This window comes from Dromaius novaehollandiae, chromosome Z, assembly GCF_036370855.1.
Source record: "Dromaius novaehollandiae isolate bDroNov1 chromosome Z, bDroNov1.hap1, whole genome shotgun sequence".
Taxonomy (NCBI): Eukaryota; Metazoa; Chordata; class Aves; order Casuariiformes; family Dromaiidae; genus Dromaius; species Dromaius novaehollandiae.
The window spans coordinates 83,980,395-83,994,484 of record NC_088132.1 but is presented as its reverse complement, the minus strand read 5'-3'; the positions used below and the strand labels follow the sequence as shown (position 1 = coordinate 83,994,484).

The following is a 14,090-nucleotide window of genomic DNA, read 5'->3' as shown; positions in this document are numbered from 1 at the left end:
AACAAGGAACATACTACCCTGGTCAGCTTAAGTATGAAGCTCCTTATTTAGCTTTTCTTTCCTTTTATCTTAAACTTGCTTTTTTCTTTTCCTTTTTTTCCTGGCATGGGATTAGCTTCTTTTCCAGTATGGCTTTGGGCATTTACCTCTTTATTTCAATCTCACATTATCAAATAGTGACACCTGAGACAAGTCATGTTGTAGCCTCAGCCTAGGAGCTGCAGGAGCTTCAGTTCCTGACGCTTTACGCCTGTTCAGCGCAAACGCAGCCCAGGGTGGGGGCTGGCAGCAGGCCCGTGTACACAAACCCAAGTGCAGGTTATGCTGCTGCTGGCTGGGGGAAGCCAGCAGTGCTCCACTAACCAGGTCACTGTGTTCACCTGCATTTGCCAGAGCTTTTCTTCCCTGCTTCCCCCTAAAGCAGGGAACAATCTGTTTAGCACTCTTTACCTCCAAAAACAGGCCACAGTCATTTACCAAAACAGTTCCTTTATGTGCAAGAGCACATCACCTTTTTCTCTCCTTTAATATGGACGTGACCTGATGCTCAACATTCCCTACTGAAGAGATGTTTTGCATCCCAAGAAGTAAGCTGTGTCCCCCAAGACATCCTGCTTCAGTGACAGAGTATTTGCACATTCACACTTACCTGTGTATTGTAGTCCGATGGACTGTGGGCAAAAATGAAAACCAAAGAATTGCAGAATTTTTTTTAACAGGATTTTTCTTCTAAACAGTAACTCATACAGATTACGGTATTTTAAAGTGTTGTTCTTTAAATAAGACAACCATACCAAATTTCAGTTTGTTCCCTTTCTTCTCTACCTTTAGCTACATTATTCATACATAGCGTCACTCTGCGGCTTAACTCAGCTAAGGTGCAAATGGCACCCGCTGACTCAGGCAGGGGTTCTGCGTGCGCTGCGCGACCAGACAGACGTGCAGCCAGGATCTGCCGCCACGCAAAGCCTGATGTGGTTATACTTACCCAGGTACCACCAGCTTCGCCAGAGCCATTTGTATATACACATCATACGTAGCTGGCCCCTGGAGCAGCTCTTGTGTAAACAGCAGCAGCCACGTCACTGAAAGCAGAGCCTTTCACCCAAGTCCGAGCTGCGCTAAGGAGGCCCTTGGCCACCTCCTCGCCCCTCTGTTCACCAAGGAGCACCGCGTGCGACTGTCGGTCAAAACGCCTGTATGACCCTGTCCTGCTTCCCCCCACGGGGCGTGCTGTGCACGGACTTACGGGTTCAGTGGTTTGTGCTCACACACCTGGTAAAACACCCAGAGCCAAGTTAAAAGCAACTATACGGAACAATTCTCGTACAGCCGGCAAGGAGAAAGCAGCCCTGCCCTTCTTTATTTCTTCTCTAAGCTGACAAATTGCAAATACTGTGTAACTAGACCGTATCTCCCAGGGAGAAGTTTCCACTCCCCCCCCCACACCAGCTGAGACACCTGATTAAAAATGTATTTTTATTTTGAAAATAACAGTGCAGAAACTGAATCACAGGATTACATTCCTCAACTGCGTTACGCAAACCCAGACACCAGTGAATCATTTGACACTATGGTTTGAAGCCACAGGTGCTTTGGCACAACGAAATGACGTTAACACCGGTAAGCAAGCACCACGGTCCATCGAGGGGCATATATAATAAAAAATAGTATTTGCGTTCAAGATAGTTTCAGTCACATTCATAGCACTAGGCATAACACAGATCTGTTGGAGACAAACATAAAACATGCCTACAGCAGCATAACAGAAGGAAACATTTAAAAGGTAATTGATACAGTATAATGTTTAGTGTTTATCTGAAAGATACCTTAACAAAACCAAAGAACGACTTAACTTCCATTAATAAGCTGTTAGATACAATAGGCTTCTTTCAGTATACGGTGTGTCCATAAGCCCTATTGCACAAGGAGGGTTGACAACTTTAGGTTATGCTCGCTAAAGTTATGGTTTAAGTAGGTAACTGCATGGAATAAAAGCACATAGCAAAGAATCACTACCTCCCTTGGCCTGAAATAGTTAAAACAAAAACAATAATAATGATGATAAAATAGAAACAGATCTGCCCAGCACCCAGGAGAATGGTTCCCAGTCAACAACATCCTATGGGAAAAAAAACAGCAAAAAAGCCCTATCCGGTACGGGTGTGCGTGTGTGTGCACGGTGTGCGTGCTGTGCAGAGCGGGGACCAGTCTTTTACAGCAGAAGAATTACAAGAGAGAGGAAAGAAACTCTGAAAATTTGGCTTCCTACTTGAAGATGCCTCAAGCCAAGTCTCAGCAGTCAAGTAAAACTCTGTTCATTTTAACGTTTTTCAGAGCGGCATCGGTTACACCACTCTCCTTTTTAAAATCAGAGCATGGTCTGAAACTCCTGCTGTGTTCACACCTGCACAAAAATAGCAGCCACTTCAGTTTATTTTTATGCTTGCTACTACTCTTCAGTTGTATACGTGCATACAGATTTTAAAAGTTCAGCTCTAGACAGATAGTTTATACCTCAAGAGGCTGAATATTAGTCACATCCACGAACTGAAGTAGTTCCAGCAGATAAAACCTCTTACCTTAAAACAGAGTCCCAAATAGTTGCTATTCAGTAGTTATCGAAATCATATATAATACAGCTTTTATTAAAGTTTCTTACATGGTCCAATCATCTACAATCTCTATATATGCATGACAACCCTTTACACATTCGAAGCGTTAGGTAAGATTTAGCCTTCAGAAAACAGCTTAAGGCAATCGGTTTTTATAAAGTTACCACGGCAGCAAATGGTGGCTGCTCTCGAATGCTGCTTCTGCTCCATCACCCCCACGGCAGCGTCGCCGGCGGCAGAGCGGCCAGCAGACAGGCCCTGCTGCCCTTGGGCCTCTTCTTTCCTACAGAGCACGCTTCGGGCATGCAAACACCCCCTCTTTTTTTTGTTTTTTTTTAAGAGAAGCAAATGCCTCCTGTCTTGAGACCGTCTATAAAAATGCACTGACAGCAAAGGTCACGGAGGAGCGTTACTCCAGCCCTGCACAGCCTTTTGCACCCGCTGGCTCTGATGGGGACCACGGCTCGAGCCCAGCGGCAGCAGCCCAGGAGGAGGCTTTTTTGGCCGTTTCCCGGGCAGTTCCCGACCCTGCAGCCACTCCGAACGGGCGGCACGGCCACATGCGAACAACGGCCTTGCAGGGCTGCCGGCAAGCACGCGCTTAAGCCCCCAGCTAACTTTGCACTAAAGACTACTCCCCTAGTATTTTACCATTGATGGAATAATTTTCTTAATGGTTGGACAATATTCAAAAAACATATTCACATCTGTATGTTCATGGAATAGGTACTTTTATGCGGTTCTTTAGTTCAGTTTAGCCCGCCCTGGCAATACCTTCTCTCTGCACAAAGATGCTCCAGACCCAGCTCAGCCAAGCGCTGGCAAACGGGGATGCTGGTGAACACCCAAGGGCATTTCCCTCAGCCGGGATACGCTCCCTGTCGCAGCGCTTCTTCCCGGGAACGTCCCAGCCAGCCCTGGGCACTGCCCCCCCTTGCCCCTGGCCCCCGACACCAGCTGGTTTTATTGCCCGGAGGATGAGGAGCAGCAGAGGAGGCCGGGTTAGCCTGGGGAAGGGGAGGGGAGCGATTTTAGACCAGCACAGGATGCACAGATCACACCAACATCAGCTTAAAGACATTTTCTCTTAGCTGGAAGTTTTCTCACTCTTAAAGTATTACCTGCGTGTACCGAATTCACCGAATGTGGCGATTCGCACACTGAACATACTGCCGTTGCAGCAGCTTAGGGCAACGGGCTTTGGCAACGCGCACACTCAGCAGCGTGCAGGAGATGCCACCGGCAGCAGGCGACGGCACGGCACCAAGACCAGAGGGTCACCGCGGCGCGGGGGGGACATCGAGATCAAAACCGCAGCAGTAGTCTAGGACAGTCTATTAACACTCCTTTTGATACAGTGCTGTGATGGCTTAAGTGATGCCACATTTTTACATTCATGCTTAAAACAGAAAGAGGGACGGGTTCCTACTGGGAGCTCCACGGAGCAGACGGGAGCCGTAACCCCGCCGCAGTACGTAGGAGAGTCACCCGGGCACACGACAAGGAACAAGGGAGCAGGTTCAAAGCCTGACGACTTGAGTTATCTTTGTAAACATCACGGCCAGAGACTGCTGCCAGAGGCAGAGAAAGCACAACTATGCCGAGAGAAAAGGCAACCAAAGCTTTCACTCAGGACCAGGTCCCGCGAGTCGCATCTCCAAAGGCCTGGCTGTACCTCGGTCAGCGCGCAGCACCGCTCGGCTCAGAAATACCGCGCACACTGCCCAACAAAGCCTACAGCAACAGCACTTGTACCAGAGAAACGGAGATAAGGTAACGTATTTCCAGAGGGACACAAAAAGACACCTTGAGAAACCACTGCCTGGAGCGAAATTCAAGACGGGGCTAACAGGGGCAGAACACGTGCACTGAGGTTTCATCCTTAGCATCAGCCCAAAAGACCACAGCAGCTTCCCTCCCTCTCCAGCAACGTGGCGGGATATCAGCTGAACTTTTGCCCAAAAGCAAATGCTTAACTTCTGATTCAACACTGTATAACCAAATGTTGCAACAGCAGAATTAAAGTTCTACCGAATGGGATGGGATCAAGCCATACCCTACTCAAGATGTTAAACGAAAGCGAATTCATTTTCAAGAGTGTTGCAACATGTAATGTAGAAAAGTTCCTTTCCATAAAGCTTGACTGAGTAAGACCTAATCTGTGAGCAGCCCAGGTAGAGTGTCCTCTGCTTGCTGCAGTTACCGTTATTTCCAGGATCTTATACGCTGGCCCTATCACCCATCTGGACGAACGAGGGCTGCGGGTGGTCGGCAGTCCGTCGCTAAGGGCCGTAACGCTGCAGGAAGACAGACGGACGTCTCTGCGCGGATCTACGTACACCAGCTGACTCTCATTCCCAGGAACAGCTACGGAGAATAACTGGTGCAGAAGTGCAGGTGATGGTGGAGGGGGACAGGAAGGGATTTTCACTTAGAGTTTGTCACCTAGTTTTTTGCAGGGAGGGTTAATCTAATAAAGAGCGAAGCAGTTAGGAGCCATTTAGAATCACTTAATATGTTCCCCTTTTCCTAATACCTCAAAGCTACTTGGAAAAAACTTCTAGCACCTACCAGGATTAGAAACATTCCTCCTGCTTTCCTCCAAACTAAGTTCTGATGGCAAAATCCATTTGAGAGCAAAGTTTCACGAGCTTTCATGAATTTCTTTTTGTCAAACACAGAATACTAATCAGCATTGCTTGCATTAGCACGCATATAAATACAAAGCAAGCAATGAAGTTTTTGCCGCAGCCATTTCCCCGTAGCTCCTAACCGGATCCCTCAAGCGATACTGCTCCCGCGACAGCCACGAGCTACCTCCACCTCCAACACCGGGACCTCTCCAAAACCAGCCCTCAGGGAGCAGAGCCGTCTGGGACCTCGCTGCCTGTTTTGACAACTTAAAGTCACTGAAGTTCAGTAGCAAGATTAGGAGAATCTTTCCTCTGTTGCAAACTGTTCGGTAATTTTTTTCTTCTTTTTGCTACTAGTATTTTAAGAATGCTATTTTCATCAGTAAGGCGATAAGTGGAAGCAACTGAGCTTCAGCAAGGTGCTTTGAAACAGTGCCAGGTTTAGGATTTTCCACACCTTTATATGAATCATCTGGCTACTGCTGAAGCTACTAAGATCACTTTAAGCTTTGTAATAGCTTCTGTACAAGCTCTGCTTAAGCTGCTTTGGGAAATACGTTTTTTGTTGACTGGCAAAACTTTAGTGTTCTTAGCAACCTCTTTCACTCCTGTTCAATGGACAAAAACCTGCCGCCATGAAATGAGAGATTTCTTTGAAAATGAGACAGGAAACTTCTCGGTTCATCATTTTCATGAATTCAAAAGAGATTACAAAGTAAGTATTTTTTTTAAATTATGCACAAGTTAGATGCTACACATTAAAAAAAAAAAAAAAAAGGATACAACTTCACTTCAGAAAAGTCCCCAAACTTCCAGTCCCTAACCGAAGGGACCTATCTGAGTATCACTCCACTTGAATATCAGCCTACCTGTACCTTCTGCCTGGGAAACATCTCTGGGCTGCTACAGTAGCTTTTGCATCTCTTGAGGTGCTAGGGCTCTTTACAGCCTATAAAAGGACATGTATTAGAGCTGGTTGTACAGTATTCCCCGTATGCAGCCTTTAGGTATAGCTTATCGGTTATATCACCGTTACAGTCTGCAAACTGGATTTCTGTACTGGTCCAGTAACTGTGGCTACCTGGTTACTCACCCAGTGAGCCTGCTCCTATGGATGCACCATCTGTGCCGTTAACATGCCAAATCATCAAGTAAACATCATTTTATGATCTGGGCAGAAAAATCTGTTGTTCTTTCACCAAAGTAGCTGGTAAATTCTCAATTTCTGGGAAACATCTAACCATTTTATGAGCTTGCTGTTCAAAGTTTTTGCAATTCTGAATCAAAGCTGAAAACATTGTGGGATTTTACATTTAAATAAACGAAAGCCTACAACCCTGCCAACTCAACCAATTTAACTTGACTTGAGTTGTTCTTTCTCCCAACCTGCCCCCTTCCAAGTGACAGTAGCTTAAAGCACAATCAACACCAATAGACCCTTAACTACCAGCTCCATAAAAGCAGAACTGCTATTCTACGAGACAGGACAGGGTAGACTAATCAAAATGCTATAATTTGATTTCAAAAATGATCCATACTTAAAAGTATAGTATTTTTAATTTTTCCTCTACTTGTCTTTGCTTGTAATGAGCTATTTGCTGTTTCATTATGTTTTTTACTCTCATCTGTAAAAGACATCCTTCACATTTTACCCTCCTACTGCAGAAAACCAATAGGCTATTTTTTATCCATCCATCTGAAATACCTGCAAACTTCTGCAATACATTTCCATCTCGAGGCAGGCGTATTTTGGAGCCCTGTCATGCCAAGTCCCCGCTTCACCGTTTTTCCACGTTGCCTCTTGCAGAGAATATGAGGAATTTTCTCTTTGTTGAAAACCTGAATGTACTGAGGCCCCAGCAAAACCACAGTGAATAACTTGCTAGCGATTCCCCCAGCCCAACTGAATTTACGGTCCTCTTTCAGACAGTGCAAACATTCACAAGTTCTTTCCCTTGTCCCACCTGGGATATGCAGTTATCTGAGGAAAGAAAGAAAAAGGATGGCTTCCTTATGTGCGGAAGGGGAGGAAAAATTATTTTTTGCTTAAAGTGAGATTCAGAAGATGCTTCACAAAATATATCTTTTCTCTTTTTCCATAGATTATGCTCTTTTCTTTTTTAAGCTGTCCCTGCAGCGTGAGAATTCCTCTCAATACTTTTTCCCGTAACTCTCCAATCCCTGCTTGGATTATTGGCAACAAAAGCCATGTTGCACAATTCCCTGATTAATTTGTTAAAAATTAAATTCCCTTCTTCCTCCCTCCCCCCCAACCCAAAAGAGACACACACACACCCCCCACACCCCCAACTAACCAACTTCTCAGTGATTCAGTCCGGACAGATTCACAGCATTGCTTACTCTGTGCAAGTAATAAAGTTTTTCTTAATAGGCCACGTAGAAGCTTTTGTACGCCTTAGAAAATGCATGGTCCCTGATGTCGGTCAAGATTTATAAAGAAACAGGATTCTGCGGAAAAATGGCACAGAGCTAGAAAACCACCCACTTCCATTTTAATTTCTATATCCAGTTTATATAGACAATAGGTTCCTTCCCTCCTTTTTTAAAAAAATAAAGCTACTTTCCTCTATTCGCTATCCTGATCACATGTAAAATAAAGATAAGGGCTGGACGGGAAGGGAGTGGGAAGGGGAAGAAAAGAGGGGAGAGTTTCCATGAAAATGGCACCTATCAGGAAGAATTATTTCAGCACAAGAGCCTCATTGAGACACAGGTTTTAGTTTTTAAATCAGTTCTTTGGAGAAAAAAATGCACGCTCCCAATAAAACAATGCAACTTTGCTTCTGTGCATGGCTCAACAGAGCAGGTTTGGATTTGGTGGTAGGTCAACCGTTTTCTGATGAAATATTTTGACTGGTTCTCACAGTTTAGAGGTGAACTTCAGCAGGCACACTTTTTCTCCTCCGGTTTTGCCGAATCTAGCTTTCCCGAGCTTCCCCCATTGGCGGTGTTGGAGACTTGCGTCTTGTCCACGCACTGCTCCATGCGTTTCATTATCAAGTCCAGGAGAGTGTCCACAGCCTTCTCCACGTTTTGTCCAGTAGCGGCACTCGTTTCAAAGTACGGTATGCTGCAGCGAAAATGAAAATTTTGTTGGCAAGACTTTTTAAGACGATTGACACTGAACTCTCTGTAATATCAGTGATGGTTTTGGTGTTAACGAAAGGAATTTGACCGATTTGGACTTCTGGTTTGTCTGGATTCTATTTCCCTTCTGGGCAGAGCCAAAACTCCTGTTCCTATTACATGGTAATATTAGGATATAAACACTAAAAAGCAACGTTAAATAGCAAAATTTGTCCTGGCATTTTGACTTTGAATAGTGAAAAAATAGCTGAAAAATCCTGCAGGTAACCAGAAGGTGTACTGGGAAGCGAAACCCAGGTCAGCATTTACAGAAAATTTCAGGGACCGTGGAGTATACCTATCATTGCAGACCTGCAGGGTTTCTCCAACAGGAATACTTCACTGTAAGTAAAGTTTTCGCACCTTTCTTAGATACTCTTTAGATACAGAATCTTTTCAAATCAGCTTAGCCTTTCACATGGAAGTTTTTTCCAGGCTTCTGCTTGTTGCAGCTGCCTTCCAAAATAAGTCCTTCTGTTTCTACTAATTTTCTTCCGCGAAGCTGTTTCCATTCTGAAATCCCATTTGAATCCAAAAGAGTGCTTTCCCATTCTTCTTTTTTAGTAGAGAGGACTATCAATTGCTCCAGCACTTCCAAACTGGCACAAGCTAACCTCTCAGTGCCACTGTCCTCCTTACCTGCCTGTAGAAAAGTCTTACTTCTAAGAGTATTAAGTCTGATTTGCTTATTACTCTTCACCGTCTCTCAGGCAGTCTTCTGCGGCTGGCCCCAACCTCTGTAAGCAACCCCCACTGCCTAGTAATGGTGATTAAAGCAAAAAAATACATTCTTTTTGCCTGTGTAAGGAGACAACACTATTTACTAACTACAATACAAATTACTTTGGAAGCTGCATACATGATACTGCAATACCTACAAATCCTAAGAGTTTTTAAGCATACTTGTGACTGCCCCTAGTCAGTCATCACCTATACTTACCACCGTTATTAACTAAATTTAGCTTCTCTCATAATTTGCTTACCCATATTTGTCCGCCAGGTCTTTTGCTTGCCTTTCATTTACCTCCCTTTGGTCTGACAAATCAGCTTTATTACCAATCAACACTATATCTGGATTCTCACAATATGCATTGGCTTGCAGCTGACCTAGAAGGAAAAATAAACCAGAGCTTAGAGAATGCTGGAAGTTCCTTAAAGGCTAAGATTGTTGATGATTAAGGATACCTGAAACAATTCTCTTTCCTCCTGTCCACCTGGAAATACCCAAGCTAAGTAACTGTTTCACACCAAACATATTTCTTTGTCATACATTTAGTCATTAAGGTGAATTTCAAAATAGGAAGTGGAAATGGTAGTAGAAATGGTACTAGAATTTTTTTTCCCCAGTATTTATTTTACCAACACACAAAAAGGCTTAACTGCAAAGTGCAGTAAATATGGTGCTTTAACCTAAAAATGAGCATACCAACAGGCCATCCAGTAAAGAAAAAATAGGAACTGCATCCTCCTGCCAAACCTCCCCGAAAACCTCCACCAACCAGATCTCTCTTATTCAATAAGACCCACGAGGACTCTGTGGAAGGATTTAAAAAAAAAAAAAAGGGGGAAAAAAAAGAAAAAAGTATTCCACAACTGCTGCAAATGCATTTCTTCAGAAGTTTGCGACAAAATCCTCTGATACTTTTTTTCTCTTGGATATACTCATTGGCTTAAAGACAGTTTTTCCCAGTTGAAGATCCAGGCACAAGTATGCCCACAGCTTCACCCTTTTGTTTTGCACATAATTGCACAAAACCATTTACTTATGCGGTACTTGCCTCGATCTTGAGGTGAATGACTTGAAAAGTTGCAGTATACATAAAAGTTAGACTCAACTAGGTAAGCCATCGAATGTGATGACGGCAATGGGTTAGGGAGGAGGGAATCGCTGAAGAAGAAACACAGCTACTAGGTAAAATCTGATGGAGCAGTTTTCACAGAGCTGGCTGGATTCTCCCATTATCCCAAACAGAGCTGCAGCCCATTTGTTGGGAAACTAGCTGGAAATGTACCGGCCTCTGTCCTTACAGCGCTTCAAATACCCTCAATTAAAAACAAACTTAGGGAATTTAACCTTTGTTTCACTTTGAGCCTGGCCCTTGTCCCAAGCAAAACTGCCAGTGACGGCAGACGCAAGCTCTAATCCCAGGATTCAACATGCAGAGCGCTCTGGAAGTGGCATTGGCTTTGCTAAGGGTCACAACACGTTCAGCTGTTCAGAGCCTGAAAGCAAACTCTGTGCAGACTTGCAACAAAAACCTCAGGGCCCAATTTTAATTAAACCTCGAGGCAGATGTCTTACTGTCTTGGATTGTTTTTCAGTTCACAATGATGCGCATAATGACACCTAGAAGCCTAAAACACACGACAAAGCTTCAAGTCAAGCAATATAGGCAAGCTCTACAGTGCTACTTACTCATCCAATTTCTGACATTTAAGAAGCTCTGTTGACTGGTGAGATCAAACATTAGTAAAAAGCCCATGGCATCTCTGAAAAATGCTGTGGTAAGACTTCGAAATCTGAAGGAAGGAAAAAAAAAAAAGACAAGATAGCTCTATTAATACAAACTGGGCTCTAAAGTTCTAGGTAAACATATTTTTGGCAAGTTTTAATTGAGTAAAGGAAAATGAGAGATAGCGTAAAGCTTTTCTGAATCATCTGTGCAAAAATTCCATTAAAATATCTTGAAATATGAAGAGTCTGTATGATTTAGCGAACATATGTTCCCATGGAAGCAAAATCCATGACCTTCATCTTTGCTATGATGCATCACATGAGTCGACAGTTCTTAATCAGAGTGTGTTAGTAATCCACCAGAGGAAGCTTATACGTGAAAATGAGAAAATATAAACATTGTCGGTGACTAATCTATTGGTTCAAATTCCGCTTGTCTGATTTAACTGAAAAAAAAAAAGGCGGGGGGAGCATAGGAAAGAAAAAAGATGCAGACGCATTTAATGCATCACGGATCACAGTGACAGAAACGGATCCAGCTGCCGCGGTGACACACACTTAGTCGACGGATGCACATTGTCCAATACAGCAAGTATTAAAGAAGACAGCACAGGAAGGGTAGCTGGCTACTCTCATGTTTTTGACTGTTTAGTGCAACTATCTACTGGGAAACTCAGCTGGAAGGGGAAGGTAACCTTATTTACAGGGTACACATGCACTCTGTAGACAGACCTGAACGAAACATTTAATAAGTGCACAGTTACATGATTTATAGGCTTCTTACAAAGCCCTGAAACTGGATGTAACTGCAGACCACGAAACTACAACCTTGTTTGTCACCGAAAGGTCACAAACCTGTTCAAATTAGACAAACGAAGAAAATGCAAATAATACGAGACTTTCAAAGAGCTTGTAAACTGTACAACAAAGCTCTGACACCTTCTTTTTTAATATATATTTTTTTATATATTACAGCGATCAATCACTTTGCAAAACATGACCATACGACCTGACCACGTGTGACCAACCTCACACAATCAAACAGAACCAAAAATTGTAACTGATGTTTTACAACACACATCCATGAAAATTAAAACAAAAGCTCTCCACAGAAGCACGCCAAGTATCTGACACACATTTTTAGGGTTTTTTTTTTAATGGTTTATTCAGAAATGTAAAAAACTTGATTTCCAACGATTTGTACAGAACTGCTGAACTCATTACCTTTCCTGCCCGGCTGTGTCCCAAAGCTGGAGATGGACCTTGAAGCCTTCCCCTGGAGATCCATTGGGTCCTCTGCTGTTGTATACCTAAAGGAAGAATCAGGTCAGTACAACAGCAACGCTGCGCTGAAAGCTGCCGCCGGCATCGCAGTCTTTTCTATGTTTTGTGCGGAAACCAAGCAACAAGAGGAAAAGTTCAGTCTTTAATGTAAAGCTCACTCTTACTACTAAAAGCCACTTCAGAGGGAGGCTTGTAACAACATTTAAAAACCCAGAAACCACATGAAAAGTCTACGAAAGCTCCTCTTTAGAGATAACTTGGTCATAGTCAGTACTTCAAATGGGATCCAATTCTGTAAAAGTTGGTATACCAGTGTGCTGAGCTAGCTTTCTACATTCAACCTCACTGCTGCTCTTAGGACTAACCTCTATTACAAAAAAAAATTTTTTCTTCATTAATTTCTGTTCAACATAAATGACTTTCCTATTAATTGCAAACTCACAGTGCTTAACAAATTGCACTTTTGCTGGGGCTCAATTTGTTATCAAAAGGAAAGTGAAAATTAACTGATATACTTAAAGACAGTGGGAGAAAAATATGTATGATCTGTTTTTGTTGTCTGGGTTAGTTTAGCAGATTCTTAGCATTTTTTAGAAGCACGCAAACATAGCTCTTGCATTTAGGTCAAGATAATACCGATTTTACGGGCATGGCCTTATCCAGAGGCTCCGCTGACCTTCCCTGGGGAAGTGGAACGCTTCCTTACCTGCCTGTAAAATACAGCATCTAGTTATCCTGCACAAACAAATCAATATTAATTGGGGGTTGGATTAGATCACCTCTGGGGGTCCTTTCCAACCTAAATTATTCTGTGATTCTATAGACTTGTTTAAATTGTTGCAATTTCAGCATATAGCTGCCAACTGCAACACACTTTTCTTTGTGGCAGGTGCCAGTTCTCAAAATCAGAAATGCATCAGTGCATCAACCACACCAAGTTTTGTAAATTAAACAGGTTTGCTGAGGCATCTTCCTATAACATTTAGCAAAGTTAATAGGGAATCGCATAGGGTTACTTTAAGTGACTTTTATACACCAGAAAACCACACATTTAACCTTAAAATCTCTTTCTTAAGAGACAGTTTATTCCAATAGACCTTCAGGATGTTTCGAAGCTGGTAATTTCATGTAAGACAGTTTCTCCTACCCTTATAAAACATCCTACCCCAAAAACATGTCGTAATGGAAAAATTACTGAAGAAATCTGACTGCAACCTTTAGCAGAAAAGTTCAACCCTCTCGAATGAATCCAGCGACCGTGTTCAGAACGCTTTAATGAGCCTCTGAGCAGTCAGAGGAAGAGCACTCCTGCAATGTGCATGTTCAGACATTTCTTTGCAATAAAAATAAGCGTTCATATTTTACTCTTATTATCTCAGTGGAATCTAACAGGAGAAAGAACCAGACTCCAACTTGTGCATCACATTTGAACTTACACACGTGAACTTACATAATGCTGATTCTGGGTAATTTAAGACAAAATCCAGATCCAAGGGTCTTTTATTCTACCTAAGGCCGAGTGATTAATTTTCTAGTACTGCAGAACTACAACCATTGCATTTTAATTGTCAGGTTCCCTGGGGACCTAAACACACCTAAAGAGTGCCCTGACCAGAGCATATGCAGATCTGCTGACATGGTTCAAAGAGGGGACCAAGAAACACACAAATCAGCCCCAAGGGGACTGATATTGCCAAGACATTTGTTTCAATCAACTATTTCAACACTGGGAAATGTTTTAACAATAAATATTGTGAACGATTTTTAGGTCTTACATTAACCTGATGAAGGGCTGAAAAGCACTTAGTTTTGTTCAAAGTAAATAGCATAAAGCTTTGTCAGAACTACAGAGTTATTCTCAGGTAAAAGGGTCAGCTTTTAGCACGTTCCCCTCGTCAGGCTGCCAAACTCTCGATGAGCAGTGGTTCTTATGCCAGTTGAGCCGTCTCGGTGTTG

At 43.0% G+C, this 14,090-nt stretch overlaps 1 protein-coding gene across 4 annotated transcripts in view; it reads right to left on the bottom strand.

Moving 5' to 3' along the window:
* Positions 1-1,465: 1,465 nt before the first annotated feature.
* Positions 1,466-14,090, bottom strand: part of LOC135325029 (ras-related protein Rab-27B) — a 30,160-nt gene continuing 17,535 nt past the window's right edge. For all 4 annotated transcript variants that reach the window (XM_064502391.1, XM_064502392.1, XM_064502394.1 and 1 more), the window contains exons 3-6: positions 12,075-12,160; positions 10,812-10,915; positions 9,379-9,502; positions 1,466-8,339 (exon numbers count right to left, since the gene is read on the bottom strand). In XM_064502391.1, coding sequence (XP_064358461.1) covers positions 8,150-8,339; positions 9,379-9,502; positions 10,812-10,915; positions 12,075-12,160 — 504 coding nt within the window. In that variant the 3' untranslated portion in view covers positions 1,466-8,149. The remainder of the gene's footprint in view (positions 8,340-9,378; positions 9,503-10,811; positions 10,916-12,074; positions 12,161-14,090) is intronic.